This window comes from Pygocentrus nattereri, chromosome 9 (assembly GCF_015220715.1).
Source record: "Pygocentrus nattereri isolate fPygNat1 chromosome 9, fPygNat1.pri, whole genome shotgun sequence".
Classification (NCBI taxonomy): Eukaryota; Metazoa; Chordata; class Actinopteri; order Characiformes; family Serrasalmidae; genus Pygocentrus; species Pygocentrus nattereri.
Window position 1 is genome coordinate 36,707,755 of NC_051219.1, and position 15,121 is coordinate 36,722,875.

At 40.6% G+C, this 15,121-nt stretch overlaps 1 protein-coding gene across 2 annotated transcripts in view; it reads left to right on the plus strand.

Annotated features, from left to right (window-relative positions):
• Positions 1 to 14,533, plus strand: part of phc2a (polyhomeotic homolog 2a (Drosophila)) — a 51,276-nt gene extending 36,743 nt beyond the window's left edge. The window contains exons 8-15 of one of the 2 annotated variants that reach the window (XM_017709634.2): positions 6,180 to 6,550; positions 6,932 to 7,097; positions 10,980 to 11,188; positions 11,599 to 11,728; positions 11,910 to 12,024; positions 12,140 to 12,263; positions 12,352 to 12,640; positions 13,322 to 14,533. In XM_017709634.2, coding sequence (XP_017565123.1) covers positions 6,180 to 6,550; positions 6,932 to 7,097; positions 10,980 to 11,188; positions 11,599 to 11,728; positions 11,910 to 12,024; positions 12,140 to 12,263; positions 12,352 to 12,640; positions 13,322 to 13,476 — 1,559 coding nt within the window. In that variant the 3' untranslated portion in view covers positions 13,477 to 14,533. Of the gene's footprint in view, positions 1 to 6,179; positions 6,551 to 6,931; positions 7,098 to 9,954; positions 10,307 to 10,979; positions 11,189 to 11,598; positions 11,729 to 11,909; positions 12,025 to 12,139; positions 12,264 to 12,351; positions 12,641 to 13,321 lie in introns of those variants that run through there. The other variant, XM_017709641.2, reaches the window with a different exon arrangement.
• Positions 14,534 to 15,121: the final 588 nt, after the last annotated feature.

Below are 15,121 nucleotides of genomic sequence, written 5' to 3' on the forward strand. Positions count from 1 at the left end.
TAAGTACATTTGAAGGCACAAAATACTTTTGTACTTTTACTCAAGTGGAGCTCTAAAGGGAGGAACTTCTACTTTTACTGGAGTAATATTTTACCTTGGGTATCTCTACTTTAACTCAAGTACATGATCTGTGTACTTCATCCAACAATGAAAACTAAATAAAAAGCATAGTTTGTTACTGTAACATCAGTCATTTACATTAGTTACTATATAAAGAGGTTTGATTCTAAGCACTTTTCTTTTGGTTTATTCGAAATTAAACAGAAGTCGCACAAAATTGAGACACACGTTTCGTTTTATTTATTTATTTATTTTTTGGACAGCACCAATTTACAATACTGCATAAGGTCCCTTTGATGGAATGATCAAGAGAAATATAAAAGAATGAAACTAGTCTATTTCAGGTCTAGGACATGGTAGCAGTACTAATGCTGACATTAACTTTATTAATGCAAACTGAAATCTCATCTGACATTGTGATATACAGGACTGTGCAAAGTCAAAGACTTTATTCATTTAATTTCCAGTCAAACAGCCTTTAGTGACTCAATAATTATTCAACAATTAAGTGTCAGGAAAAAAGCACAAATCATATATTAAACAGGACATTACACAGAAGACCCAGCAGCTCAATATAATGTCACATTTGTCAGTATTTAATGTGTTCCCTCTTCATCTTAATCACTGCTTCCATTCTTTTCAGGAGGCTTTCAGTTTTTCAAAGAAATCTACAGGGATATTTTCCACACCCTCAAAATTCAGTAATCCCAAATCACAATCCGAGTAATCCCAAACGCATTCAAGGATTTTGAGGTCTGGACCCTGGGGTGGTCTCTATTTACTTTTCTCAGTAACAGCTTCTTGAGAGCTACACATCCTTTTAGACCCATAGCACTGAGCTGTTCTCACAGTGGAAGGATGGACAGAATATATATATATATACGGCATAATGCCAGAACAAAAGCCTTGTTTTGACCTATTGGCCGATGTTCTGTGAAGTACCACAGATTACACTTTATATATGCAGAACTGTTGTGTGCTTTTGTACAATTCCACTTTACTGTAAAGGGAGTCTGAGTAATTCTTAAAGTAAACTGAAACATCTGCCGACTTTCTTTGTACTGCTACTGTTTCCGTCGTCCCTGAAGCGTAACGCACAGAGAAACACTACATGCCGTCCTCCGCTCTCTTTCCTCAAAGCCAGGAAGTCTTACAGACATTTCTTCTTTTTTTCATTGAAGGGCTGCGTTTCACCTGAGTGGGAGCCTAAAGAGCAGGAATTCATTATTTATTAACATGAATGCAACTTAAACCAGAGACCACCAGGTCCATAGAAAGCCTCACATATGAGGCTGTGATATTCAGAAAATGCTTTGAACTTGGCTATTAAATGTGTGTATCAGAGTAATGTTGCATTGTGCACAGCGCGGCACTACAGCGCATCATGCTCATGAGGTTTGAGCATAAACACACTCCCAGTGGCTCCATAGAGGCTTGTCGGACCTCCATCCAGTGAAAATGACTGAATTGAAAGAGAACAGAAACTAAGACCTGTTTCTTTTCATGCAGAAATTTGTCTGCGGGAGTCTTTGAACACACACAGCAAAAAAAGAGAGGTGCTATAAATAGGGAAGAATGGAGATGGTTGTTAGACTTAAGTTTCACCCGTCTGAAATAAACTACATGGGTGACATCACTACTGTAAATATGCACCACGCTGCTGAGCTGACCAGAGACATTTAAAGACTTGGTGTCAAACAGTGACGTGTTTATGAAACAAAAATTCAATTTTGAGGTAGAATTTAGGTCAAATTTTATGTCCGGACTATAGCTTTGTCAGCGCGCGTATTAATAGAAGTCAATTGAACTAAATTAATATTGTCTTAATCTACAGTTAAACTTTATCTAGTTTAATTTGATGTAAGCACGTTTCCAGCATATTGAGCTATACACTGTTAGAAATAAAGGTACCATGCAGGTACATAATTTGTTCATCAAGGTGCAAACAGTGTAAACGTTCCCTCAAAGGTACAACAGTGGTTTTAAGGTCCAATTGTGTACCTTAAATAAACTTTTCCTAGTGGAAAAGTAGATATTTGTATATTTTTCTAATGTTTTAAAACGGAACCATTTAATAAAAAGCCGGGAGATGAGACGGGGTGTGTGGAGTCCAATTGGAGTACAATTTAGAAAATATAATTTCAGTGGATTATGGTACAGTTATGTTCCCTGACTAAAGGTACTGAGATGTACCCCTGAGGGTGCCACCCCAGTGACAAGAAGGGTACTGCCTCAGTGACAGTGTCATACACAATGTCATACATACACTTTTTTTTGAGAGTGTATAAAAGTCTTAGGCACCTAAACACATTAAAAATCTTGGCAGTAGGTGTTTCTGCATGTAAAAACAGCATGCAGCATTAGAATGAATGTAAATAAACAAATACTGTAAAAAGTAATAATTTGTTGTCCCACGCTGGGATCCTGGGAGGCTTGGCCATACAAACGGTGTGTGGAGAGGCTCTTGGGAGGTGCCATGCTTCCAGAAAAAACTGGTAAATATTTGCTTTTGCGATATTGTTTAAGTTGCTGATGGTAGTTGGGATGTGTCCATGTGATATATGTGCTGTTCTGTGCTGGGCTAAGAGGTTGTTGGTGTGTCTGCCATGGATTACTATGTTCCTAGAAGTGAATGTATTATTTTCCAAAAAGTTGTTGATGTTTTATGTGTTTGAGGAACATTTCTTTTCATTCAGTTCCAATAGTAGCATATTTGATTTAACATATTAGACGTATTCATTAGCCAAACCAAGAACTGGAAGTAATACAAATAATACTGGGCTTCCTGAAGGAGAGGTTTAGAAAGGGTTGAACAGATACATTAGTAATGGAAAAAAAATCAACTACTTATTGTGCTAATATTTGCATTTATTCTATTATTAATGGTTTTCTAAGCAAATAAGTGTTTACTGACTACTGAAAAATAACTTTGTAATTCTAAGTTTCTTGAATGCCTAAACCTTTTGCACGATATATACATGCTTATAAAAATCTGCCAGTTTCAGGACTGACCAGGACAGTGCAGGTTATCACACACAATATAACACAGAACAATACTCATATATTCCTGTGAACCTTGTCAAATAAGGCAAACTTTAACTGTCAAGAAAGATTTGACTTTGTACCAGTTTATATGCTGCTGCCTTCATTTGTAGCCTCTTAAACCACCAGTGGTTCCAAAATGCACTGTCATATTCTTCATAACTTTCATATTTCAAAAGCTACGTTCAAAAGGTGGGGGTCATATGAGAGCAGTAACTACCTTCTTTCCAGTTAAATAGATGGGTAATGAAATTAAAAAATGTTTTGTTCTACTGAAAGTCGACCCATTTTTCCACAATCTGGGTTATCAATTATAAACAGATGCCATCTCTTCAGTGATCTACTCTGTAAAAATTAAGGACTTTTGGCTTTCAGCAGTAAATTGTAAGCATATAGCAATATGTGTATGATCATAAAACACATTTTCTTTTAATTTGAGGGGAGATTTTACCAAAAAAATAAATAAAAATGGGCAATTATTTCATGTAGTTACTGAATAATTTGCCTGCGATTTGGTCACGTACATTCAGATAGAAAAACCAAAATATACCCTGGAGAATAAGAGGTTAAACTAACACAACCATACACAGTATGAAGCTCTTAGTTTATATTTTGGTGTAGACTTACAGCTTCAGTATCAGTGCTTTTCCTGTTTGTCTCTTGCTTTGACTTTTAAGAAAAATATAGAGAAAGTAATAAAATTGTCCTTTACAAAAACTCTTCACCTACTGTTACGATCTACACTAGTAGTGGGTAGTGGCAGGTTGTAACAACAGAACTGTGTCAAACATTTTTTACACAGTCTTGCTTGTTTATTAAATATGCAGTAGATTTCTACACTATTTATTTGTAGCAGACAAATATGAGTATCCTATATCAAAGTTTGGAAGGTATAGCACAGCACAAACAACCATCAAATTATAGAGGCTCATATAGAGTCTCACCTACTTGCGTATAGAAATTTTTGTTCATGCTTTCACTGCATACCTTTTTTTTTTCTTATTAGAAGACCCTTCAGTCAATGGCAAAGGTAACCATTAAATCTTTCATTAAGAAGATGGAAAACTGAAAGCCTCACTAAAATATGGTTTCAGGCACGACTTCACTCCACAGATTTATCTCTCGAGGTTACTCAGAAATGGGAAGGTTAACATTCCATTCATATACCACAACAAAGGCTAACGGAGCATGACTGAGGAGCAGAAGTGGTAATGTGGCTTTCTCAGATTTAGTCATCAAAACTCCTGCCGCTTCACGTTGACCAGAGATGAGAGAGATAGGCTATATGCCTCTAAAAGTTGAGAACTAAACTATGCCAAACGAACCCATTAACCTATAGCCTGCACTGCTGAGTTGCTAGAACAACGAAACCACCTCCTCAGGGGATCCCACAGGCATCGGGTTTAGAATACGGCACCAAATGCTCAGCCTTGGTTTTAGTGTATTCACACTGAGGACTTTCACTTGCCAGGTCAGATGCTAACATCTTAGAAAAACAACAAAAGGCTTTATTTTTCTTGCTGAGACGGATGTAAATTGCTTGAAGTCAAAGAGGGCGCCAAGAACAAGTCGTTTTATGGCATTAGACAGCTTTACTCTTTTGCCTTCTGGTAAAACCTCAAGCAGGAACTGCTGCAACTGGTTAGCTGGTGTTTGGTGCTGCAACAATAGAGCTCTTTGAACACCTCTACCACAACAAAACCTCACCTTCTAGAAGGCTCTAAGGTGTTCATCTAAAATGTTCTTGGTTAGTAACCTCAGAGGCAATTTGAGGTTTGTCTATCACACTTGTGTCAATGCCAGATGTTTACCAACAGCAGCAAAAACTTTTGATTACAGGCATAATGATCAGCTCTTTTAGTTTGGCAGCTTAGTTCTTTTGGTTTGGAGGCATTTTATATTGACTGGAAACTTAAATCTGACTGCTAACACACATTTATAATAATAATAATAATAATAATAATAATAATAATAATACATCTTTACCTATAAAGCTATTTTCATTTTAGTTATAAGATCTCAGTTACAAACGTGATTTACAGTGTATAAGTAAAACACAGTTACAAAGAACAGGTGAAAATGAGCCACAATACTTCTAGGTGTATGGTGCCCTAAGCAAATCTGTTTTAATCTGGGTTTAAAAACAGCTTGCATTTCTATTATTCTCTGCAATGCTGCTCCAGAGTTTAGGAGCTATATAGAAAACAGTCTTCCACCAACTGAGCTGGAAGTGATCCTAGGCCTCCCTCAGCTTGTCTGGATGGGCTATAATGCTTCAGTGGATCAGTAAGATATGCTGAAGCTCAGCCAAAGCTTTAAATGCTATAAGATGACCTTGTAGTCAATGTGGAACTTCACAGGAAGCCAGTGAAAACTGAATAAGACCCACCCAAAGTAACACCCAAAGTTTCTTCTTGTGTAACCACACAGGCTTTCTCATTCTGAACAAGCTGGAACCTATTGAGAGATACCACAAGGCACCCAGCCAGTGAAATGTCACAGAAATCTGATCAAGAATTTTGACTTATTAGCTCCCTGAATTCATTACTCAGATGTGTTAGCCACGTGTTTCCACGTCCAATTTCTCATGTGTTCAGTCTACTGAGCTACACATTGCATATCACTGCTACTGGAAGAAAACATCGTATCTCCAAAATGATAACTTTACAGGAGAGAGAAAAAAAATACTTTTAATGTAAGTCAAAGGAACCAGACTTTTCATTTTAGGTCATTTGTTTGTCTGTTCATCATGAAATGTACATACAATGTAAAGGGTAACTGGCATTACCCTTACCCAAATTATGTAAAAACTGAAAAACATCAAAAATGGAGATACAAGGTTTTCTTTTGAGTACAACGTTATTCAACTAATAGTCTATAGTCATTTTACAGCTGCCAGTAGTGTGCTACCATTTTCCCAGGTATGTCTGTATACTGTGACCTAAAACAGTCGTGCTTTGTTTTGACACCCTTCAGTACCATTCAGCTCATGTGAATCATAACTTCATTCATTTAAATTGAAAACATGACATCCATTTAATAAGACTGCTCACGTACAATGGCTCTGTTTGTTTCAGCATACACACAAATCCAGACCCACCAGCTACTCCAGCAGCACAAGCAGCAGTTTGTGATCCAGCAACAGTCCCAGTTGTCTCAGAGAAGCCAAGCCCAGCTCTTACAGTCAGCCTCCATCCAGCCCTGCCTTCAGCCCCAAGCCCAAACCGTGCAGACTGTGGCCATACAGCCTGCCCTGGCAGGCCAGCACTGTGCGATCTCCGTGCTGCCCAAAGCACCCACTCCCTGCCAGCAGGCCACTGTCTTCCACTCCACTGTGACTCCTCAGGTGCTGGCCCACAACAGGCAGCCTCCCTTGCTGAGCTCCACCAAAGCCAAACAGGTGCAGATAGCAGCCGTCAGTCTCCAGTTTCAGCCACCACCAGCCCAAGTAAGAGAAGATAAAACACATGTTGTTGCTGTCATGTCAAAATCTCATAACTCTTTTTTTTCAGCCATTCTTCAAATTGGGTGCAGCTTCCGGTAGAATGGACTAGTAAGAATAGACGATTCTTGCTAAAATTGCTTTACATTCATGCTCATTAAAACCAAAAAGGGCAATTTTAAAAAAATCATAATTAATCAGATATATAAACAAAGTCATTCAAGTTGGTTGGATGAAATGGTCAATTGTAGAAAAACTTACCGACTCAGATTTTTTTACAGTGATGGTAATAAGAACCAGGATCATGTGTACAACACTCCGTCTGTACCTCTCCACCATGAATGGTCCTCCTCTTTGATCTTGTCCTTTTCTGATGCCAATTTTCAGACTGCTACGGCTGTGCAGGATGATGCTGAGGAGAAGAATCCTCCTCCAGCAGCCGTAGAAGACTGCCGTGTCCAAGGTGAACAACAGCTGCTGTCCTTACCTACAGAAGAGCCAGCCAGGACAGAACAATGGCAATCTGACCACAGTCAGACAGAGCACTCAGAAGGTACCGCCATTTCCTCACTTACTGCTTAGTTTCATCTATGTGAGGTAGACTGCCTGCAACTTTGTCTGAACGTGATTAGTAGAGATTATTTACTGACTAGGAAATGATGCTTAAAAGATTTCCAATCTGCAAAGACAGTATAGTTCAAAAATACAATCATTTCATTAACTTTGATAAACATGGCCCATTTTTCTGAAAGGCCTTAATTTCGATTAAAGCACAGTTCCAGCCTAAACACCAGGCCCAAACTTCTGTCTGACTGCCAAGCTTAGTCTAAATGGTCAGGAGCACAGTGGCCACTGTGTCACTGCCATCTGTAGGCTTGCCAGCCGAAACACAAAGGCTATCCCCACTTTATCTCTCCCCTCAAGCGGAAGAGTAGATCTGTCACGCCCCAGTGTCTATTGTCCAGTCCAGGCACTTGCTAGAATGTGACAGCTTTTGCCATAATTAGAGGCGAGGGGCGCAGCTTTGTTATTCCCAGTGGGCTAGAGGAATAAAGGTGGACACACTCTAGATGTCTGGCAGGTGTGGCTGAGGCCTATCCACTCAGACATTCAATTATGAATGATGATCAATTACTCTTTTATGAAAGCAATGGGTACTAAATGCATTTTTAGGGCACAGTCTGGAGAGGTTTTGTTGTGAGCTCAATTAAACCATTGAAACCATAAATCATGTCAAGCTGGCCTGAAATGCATGGGTCAGAGCAGCTAACTCAGTGTGAGGGATTGATATGCCTTTATAATATTGCGTTGTTTTTGTCAGTTAAAGCCTATTCTATCTTGCTTCTGCTTCTCTGTATGTATGGATGTATAATAAGTCTTACTTTTGTATTCTTGGCTGCACGTCAGAAAGAAAACATGCTGGATATTTCCATAAGCAAGGCCTCTACAGCCTCATACTGAAACAAAGGATTTACGTCTAAGAGAGTCAAGTTCAGGTTTAGAGAAGATAAAGAATAAAATTAACAAGTTGGGAAAAAAAACAGATATAATTCTCAGAGTATGGCTTCGTCATTATTAAAGCTTTCATTTGAAAGGTGACATAAAAAGACTTGTGCACCTTGCATACTAAACAGAAAGTGTATTCCACAAGATGCCAAATGAAGACCAGTTAAGCCAAATTAATAATAATGATTAAATGTAAAGATCCAGGGTTACCAAAGGCAAAGCAGCATCACATAAAGGTGACTTTATCTGACTGAGTTCAAGCTTTGCTGTTTCGACTCCCACCTGCTAAGTGTGGGATTGAGTAGCCTTTCATATCTCCTGCTGGATAGAGTTTCCATACATATACTGTGTCACTCTAGCTTTCTATTTGTCTCTTTGTGGAACCCAAGACCCCGTTTATCAAAACATTTGTTTCTGGCCTATTCTTAGAGTGGACAATAGATGATCTGATAACATTTTTCAGTCAATATTGTGTACAGTTAAAGAGCAGCAGTGTTTATAGTTGACTGATACAGTGGGTTAAATGAATTTGGGTTAAAATCTAATTCACATTATTACATTCTTACCCCAAATATAGTCGATCAGCCAAGGCATGTTGGGTGCCTGAAGTTTGCTTCTTTAGCTTGTCACTTGGCTACATGGCAAAACGATTTTGGGAAGTAATCGATTTTTTAGCTGCGTTTGCCGTGGTGCTCTGGTGCAAACTTGGCAGTTCGACTGTATTTGGGGTAAGTAAAATTATGCAAATTACATTTTTTTTGTAAACTGCTAATTTAAATAGTTTAGTAATACATTAGACTTACTCTAATGGCCCTTTATGGGCCTGTAGTCAATGTCAGACTTTAATATCTATCATATAGATTAAAGGGGAATTCCACTGATTTTTCAAAAATTCTGTATAAGTCAATCATTAAGACGTAAACAAAGCCACTTAAAGTGGTTTGATATTAATGCCCCATTACAGAGAAATGTACTGAGTCAGAATTGTTTACAGTGGTGATGATAGGAACCAGATGTCTGAAATATTTAACACCTTTAAAAGACCCCTCATAGAAATGTATTAAAATGGCTGAGAATACTCTGCCTGGTGCACAAGTTAAGATAAAGTTTTGTCCGGAAATGCGTCTTTTAAAAGCCGTTCATAGTAGAGGAGCACACGCAGAATGTTATAAGGCAAAATAGCCCCCAAAAGAAAAATACTACATATTAAAAAATCAGAAGACGTGTAGGTTCAGGCGCGTTGTAGCCACTGCGACCCCTGGTTCCTATTCCCATCACTGTAAAGAAATCTAAGTTGGTAGGTTTCTCTATAATGAGCCATTTCGCTTTAAACCACCCCGAATGACTTTGTTTACACCTCAGTGACTTAATTATACAGACCTTTTGAATGATCCTTTAAGGTTTACTCTGCTGTGTTTGCAGACTTTCCTGTTGACATGTCATCGCCAAGTGACTACTGGTTATTTACGTTTGCTGCACAAACCGAAGTCATATAAATTCACAGCGAGATGCAGCATTCAGAGCGACTCCCCTGTAACCGTAGCTTACAGGTCCAAGGGTTGAAATGGGGACGGGGGTTTAACAGGCTTAGGTTAAAAAAAAAAAACAGAAAGTGGTCAGTGAGTCACGTGGCTACAGAGTATTCGCTTTTGAGCATTTCCAGAACATTTGAGGGTTTTAATCTGTGAGCATAAACTGAAGTCAACATTACTTCTTCCAAGTCGGTCTCTCCCCAGACAGACGCCGTTTTAATGCGTGCGTGTGCTTTTCTCCCCCTTGCCTCTGTGTGTTTGTCATGGAGCCGCTGAAAGTCGCTTCGACCAATCATAGAAGAGCTCGGCTGTAAACCTGCGTTTCCATTGGATAGAATTCCAAGTGCGGGGACGCCGCTCGCGACTGCGCGCTGTTTCCTTTTCAGTTCCCCCGTACAAAGAGGATTAGGGAGCGCGCGCGCGCCTCACGCTGTCGCTCGCACGTACCGCTCCGCTCCGCTTTCCGCCGAACCCGAACCCCCTGAAACTTTTCGCTTCGGCTCGGGCTGCTTCGCCTGCCGGGCGAGCACGGGAGCTCCGAGGAACGGAACGGAGTTCCGGGAGAGCTTTGGGTTTTCTGCGTGCTTCTTTCCGCTCCGCCTGCGAGTGTCTTGGCGCTGGAAAGTGCGAGGAAGGACCCCGAGCCGAGCGGAGGAGTCGCCGAGCGGAACAAAGGCGTGTGCTTCTTCTTCTGCCCGCTGCAGACTATTGTGAGGTCCCCGCGGTACGTGAGTGAGCCTTTGGATAAAACTTTGGTCAAACGGATAAAGTTCCGAACTTCCTTTCGCTCCCTGGCTTGACGGGAAACGGGAAGGCGAGGGGGTAGCTAAGTTAGCTAACGGCGAGCGGCTCGATTCGCAGATATTTTAGCCTTGTTTACAGTCGAAGCGCGAGCGCTCTCGGCGTAAACACGTTTAAACGAGGAAGCGCGGCTGCGACTGAGCCCGCCGAACTTACGGATTCTTCACCGTTAAGAAGAACACAAGGGGACCTTTTAATAACTCTGTAGTACCGTTAATCTCAGCGACTATACCTGGTCTATGAAATAGACTCCGTTGGGCATGTTGTTGTGGATGTGAGGTCTCGAAGTTGCTCTGAGGAACTAACGCTGTATCGCGTGAGTGTAGTAGGGTTAGCAGGTTATCATCTTAGTCTGCAGATTTATTTGGGATGAATTTGATGGCTCTTCTGTGCAGATACAGTCTACATTTCATTCCAGATCAGATGTATGTGAGGTGTGGATATCTTAGAGCTGGAAAGCAACTTACTTCAGCAGCCAGACGTGAAGGCACTTCAGCTTTCATTGGGCTAGTCTGTTGGGAAAAGCCTTTTTTATCTGAGCCGTGGAGAAATGTCCCCACTGATGCCCTTGCTGATGGATGCTGTCCCCTCCGCAGGCCCAGCTGCTGCACGGTGTGTGAATGCTAAACCAGGTGTGGGCTTCCCTCCAGCCATGACCTCGGGCAATGGGAACAGTGCGCCCACTGTGACCGGCAGCACTCCTCAAAATGGCGAGAGCAAAACACCCCAAGCAATTGTTAAGCCCCAGATACTCACTCATGTCATTGAGGGATTCGTTATCCAGGAGGGAGCAGAGCCTTTCCCTGTGAGTGCTTCTCTTTCCTGTCTTCATAGCACAGTCCACTCACACATCCTTAGTAAGTCCAGATTCTGTGCATGTTGCTGTTGCATTGGGTACTGAGATTGGGAATGACATGATGCTGACAGGGTTTGTTTAGTATTGAGACTAAAAGCCGCACGTCTGTGCATGTTTGTGTTGTGTCTGGGGTTGGTGTAGGGTCAGACAAGTCCTATTTTTAGCCAGAGCTTTTTGTCTATAGAAACACACTTCCCTCTAGTGGACAGTTAAAATTTGTACTGCTAAACTTCAGTGGAAGTTTCAACAGTAGTGTAACATCTGAGAATACATGAAAGGCCCTAATGGAGCAGTTTTCACTCAGTGAGTGGGCCTTTAGTCTTGTGTGGGTCTATATAACATCTCTTGACTCATTCTAGGTGGAACGGCCTTCGTTGCTGATTGAGAACCTTCAGAAGCAGAAACAGCAGCAGTTCTACTCAGACCTGGAGAAAAAGGCTCATGACACTCTCACAGCAGACTCTGAGATGGAAGATCTCTCACAGCAAGGTGTGTGGAGGCATACATGACTAGATATTGAACCACTTGATTGTAAATTGGTTATTCTAAATAAATGTAACATTCAAAGCTTAACTAGCTTGAAGCTGAGAATGACTGACAATGCCATGGTTAAGCTCAAGCAATCAGTTTTTCTCTTTCATTGTGAAAACTCTTGAATTTGCTCCTACAGATTTAAAGAACCAGGAGGAGGAGCCGACGCTCTCCTGCGAACTGTGTGGAAAAGTAGACTTTGCTTACAACTTCAAAAGATCAAAGCGGTTTTGTTCTACAGTATGTGCAAAGAGGTATTATAGGAGAACTTTAAGTATAGTTTTCTGTAAAACATGATAACCAAATGCTGTTCATATGTTTTGAGTATTTGCTATGGGTTGTTAACTCATGCCAGTATTTCCTTTAAAGGTATAACGTGGGATGCACAAAGCGGATAGGTCTTTTTCCAAGACGGCCCACTCCTGAGAACCCCAAGAAACAAAAAGTCTCCAATAACAGTCACCACAGTACAAGTTCAGAGGCCAAAAAACAAGTAAGGCGTATTAAGCACATTGACTTTTTCCTCAGTAGAATTTTCCACTACCTGATTTTGACCTCACTTTGTTCTTCCTGTCTTCCAGAATCACAGCACTCACACAGGCATAGTGGGGTCAGTATCCTCCCCACGCCTCTCCCACCTGAGTCATGGAGAATCCACCCAGTGCTCAGACATGTCCAGCTATGAAGAGCCTCCCTCACCCCTGTCTGTGGCCAGCTCTGGAGCCCAACGGCTGCTACGCAGGGAGAGGGGGTCTGAGCATGGAGAGAGCCACAGCAGGGAGCTGCCTCTCCTTACGCAGCACTTCATGCCCAGTGACCCTGCCAAATGGAATGTGGAGGATGTGTACGAGTTTATCTGCTCTCTGCCAGGTAGGCTGTGGCACCACTGAGACCTCAGCGCTGTGGCCTGTCACTTTGGACTAGTGTGATGTTTCACTAGGTTTCTTTTCAAATGTTTGCTTTGTCAAAGAAAGAAAACTAAAAGGGCTGAATGATATAGGGCAGAAGTTACATTGCAATATTTTAAATTTGAGAAATGTATTATTTGAAAAATAAAAAGGAGTCCAATTTATCCAAATCTATTCTTTAAATGGAGTCGGTTGTCAATTTAGCAGTGAATAGAGAAAATCTTAAAGGCAGTGGTAGGGCTGCTTGAAATGGACGAAATACAAATAATGTTACATGATAATGCAGTATGATAGTGCAGTATACCTTCGAGTACATAGAAAAAATGAGTGAACTGTAGATGTGATAAGACTTGCCTGTATTATTTGTTTGTTGGATCTTGTTTTGCCTTGATTCACCCAAACACCTTGTTAGCAAAGATATTCACAGCAGGCACTAAAACATTTAGTGATCGGCTAGAGCAGGGATGTCCGTTCTTATCCATAAAATGGCCTTTCTGGCTGCACGTTTTCATTCCGGTCAGGCAGGAGCACCCCTTATTCCACTTGCTCCATACTGTGGTTCATTACTGATCCTCAAAGCCATATGTAACATAATGGTCTGTGAAGTCAGTTTTTAACCCAGAACCTCTCTTTCTGCCCTTAGGCTGCCAGGAAATAGCCGAAGAGTTTCGTGCTCAGGAAATCGATGGCCAGGCTTTGCTGCTACTGAAAGAAGACCATCTCATGAGCACCATGAACATCAAACTTGGTCCTGCACTGAAAATCTTTGCCCGCATCAGTATGCTCAAAGACTCATAGCTTGTCCCATGGGCTGTAGCACAACACCTGGAAAGGACTGGAAATACCCAAACTGCACTGCATATCCTATAAAGGCTAGGAATCCAGAGGATCCAAGGTTGCTTCTCAAACTCCAAGACATTTGGCTTGTATTCTGCTCATGGGCATGAGGATGGAAATGACCATCAGCCTGGTTAGCCTTGCCATGGCTCTATGGATGAACAGTCAGCTTGAAATGGCTTGGATAAAATACAAGCACCAGTAGCTAGACAACTAAATTATGGCCACAAATGGTTCTGATCTTCACACCAGGAAGATTTAATAAAATGCGTAGTTGCAACAGATTTACAGTTCCTTTTTTTTTGGAGCTGGAATTATTTTGCATTTCACTGATTTTTGTTTCAGTATCAAGCTTTGTAGTTCAGGTGTTCATCTCAGTGAGCCAAGTTGTTTTTTTTTTTTGTTTTTTTTTGTGAAAAAGGAACTTTAGACTTGCATAAAATGTGCCCAATTTGTCTTATGTGGTAGTAAACAATGAATAAGATATTTTGATGGACGGATCTAGAACTGCTTACATACTGTCCTCTTAACACCAGCCTGATTTATTAAATACACAAGGGTTGGTGTGCATCGGAAAAGTAATTACATTCTGTCAATACGTGCCTAACATTCTTGTCTATCCCAAAGATCACCAAGAATTCCCATAACTCATTTCCATTCAGAACCACAGAGGAATGTTTCAGAATTCAAACGGTAACTTTTTTTCTTTTTTACTGAAACCTACCAGAGTCTTGGAACATACACTGTTCAAAACGAGGTCAGCAAAGTCTTTTTCTGGATCAGAAGATGAGACCATCCATTTCTAATATGCCAACATTCATTCATTTTCTGCATTTTCCCCTCTCGCATCCTAAAAACAACTGTGACCTAAACTTAAATTCTTAGTAAATGCCATAAAACTTGTTCCACTATTGTAATTTACATTCAACAGTCAATCAAATGTCTATTTATTGAGAGAAAGTTTCTGATATTGGTTTTGTATTTGGAAGAAATAAAACTGTCAAAATTATGATCTTTATTTCGATCCTCATAGTTTAATTTTGCATGGCTTGCCACGAGCTGCCCAGACCTTTTGTCACTGGGGGCTAAACAGGAATGTGTGCAGGGACCGAGGGCCAAAAAAAACCACAGTTCCCAGAAAAAAGGTGGGTGGGTTTTAAGGTTATTTTTTATATATTATACACTTTAAAGATTTTTAGTAAAAATAAATATATAGAGAAAATGAAAGTAGTAAGTTTTATATCATATAAAAGTATCTTTTCTCACTGGATGAGGGGAGTGGGGTTTGAATAACTTTCTGGTGGCCAAAACAAATGTCTTCACAGGCCTGAGGACCAAATGTAGGGCAGGTCCGGTCTAGATGATATTCTAGTGTCTACGTTGTGTGAACCCTTTAGACAAAAGGACTGTGGCACTGTAGACACTAAAAATAATACCTTTCATTAGTCACTAACATGCTCTTAGAAAACAAACTTGAGATAATTCAATATTCACATCGCAATATTACATGTAAATTACCCTGGGAGACAACTGTGATTGGATTCCAGCAGCACAAATACTGTTCTTAGACCACTGAATGTGTAGAAATAGTGACAAGTCACCTTGA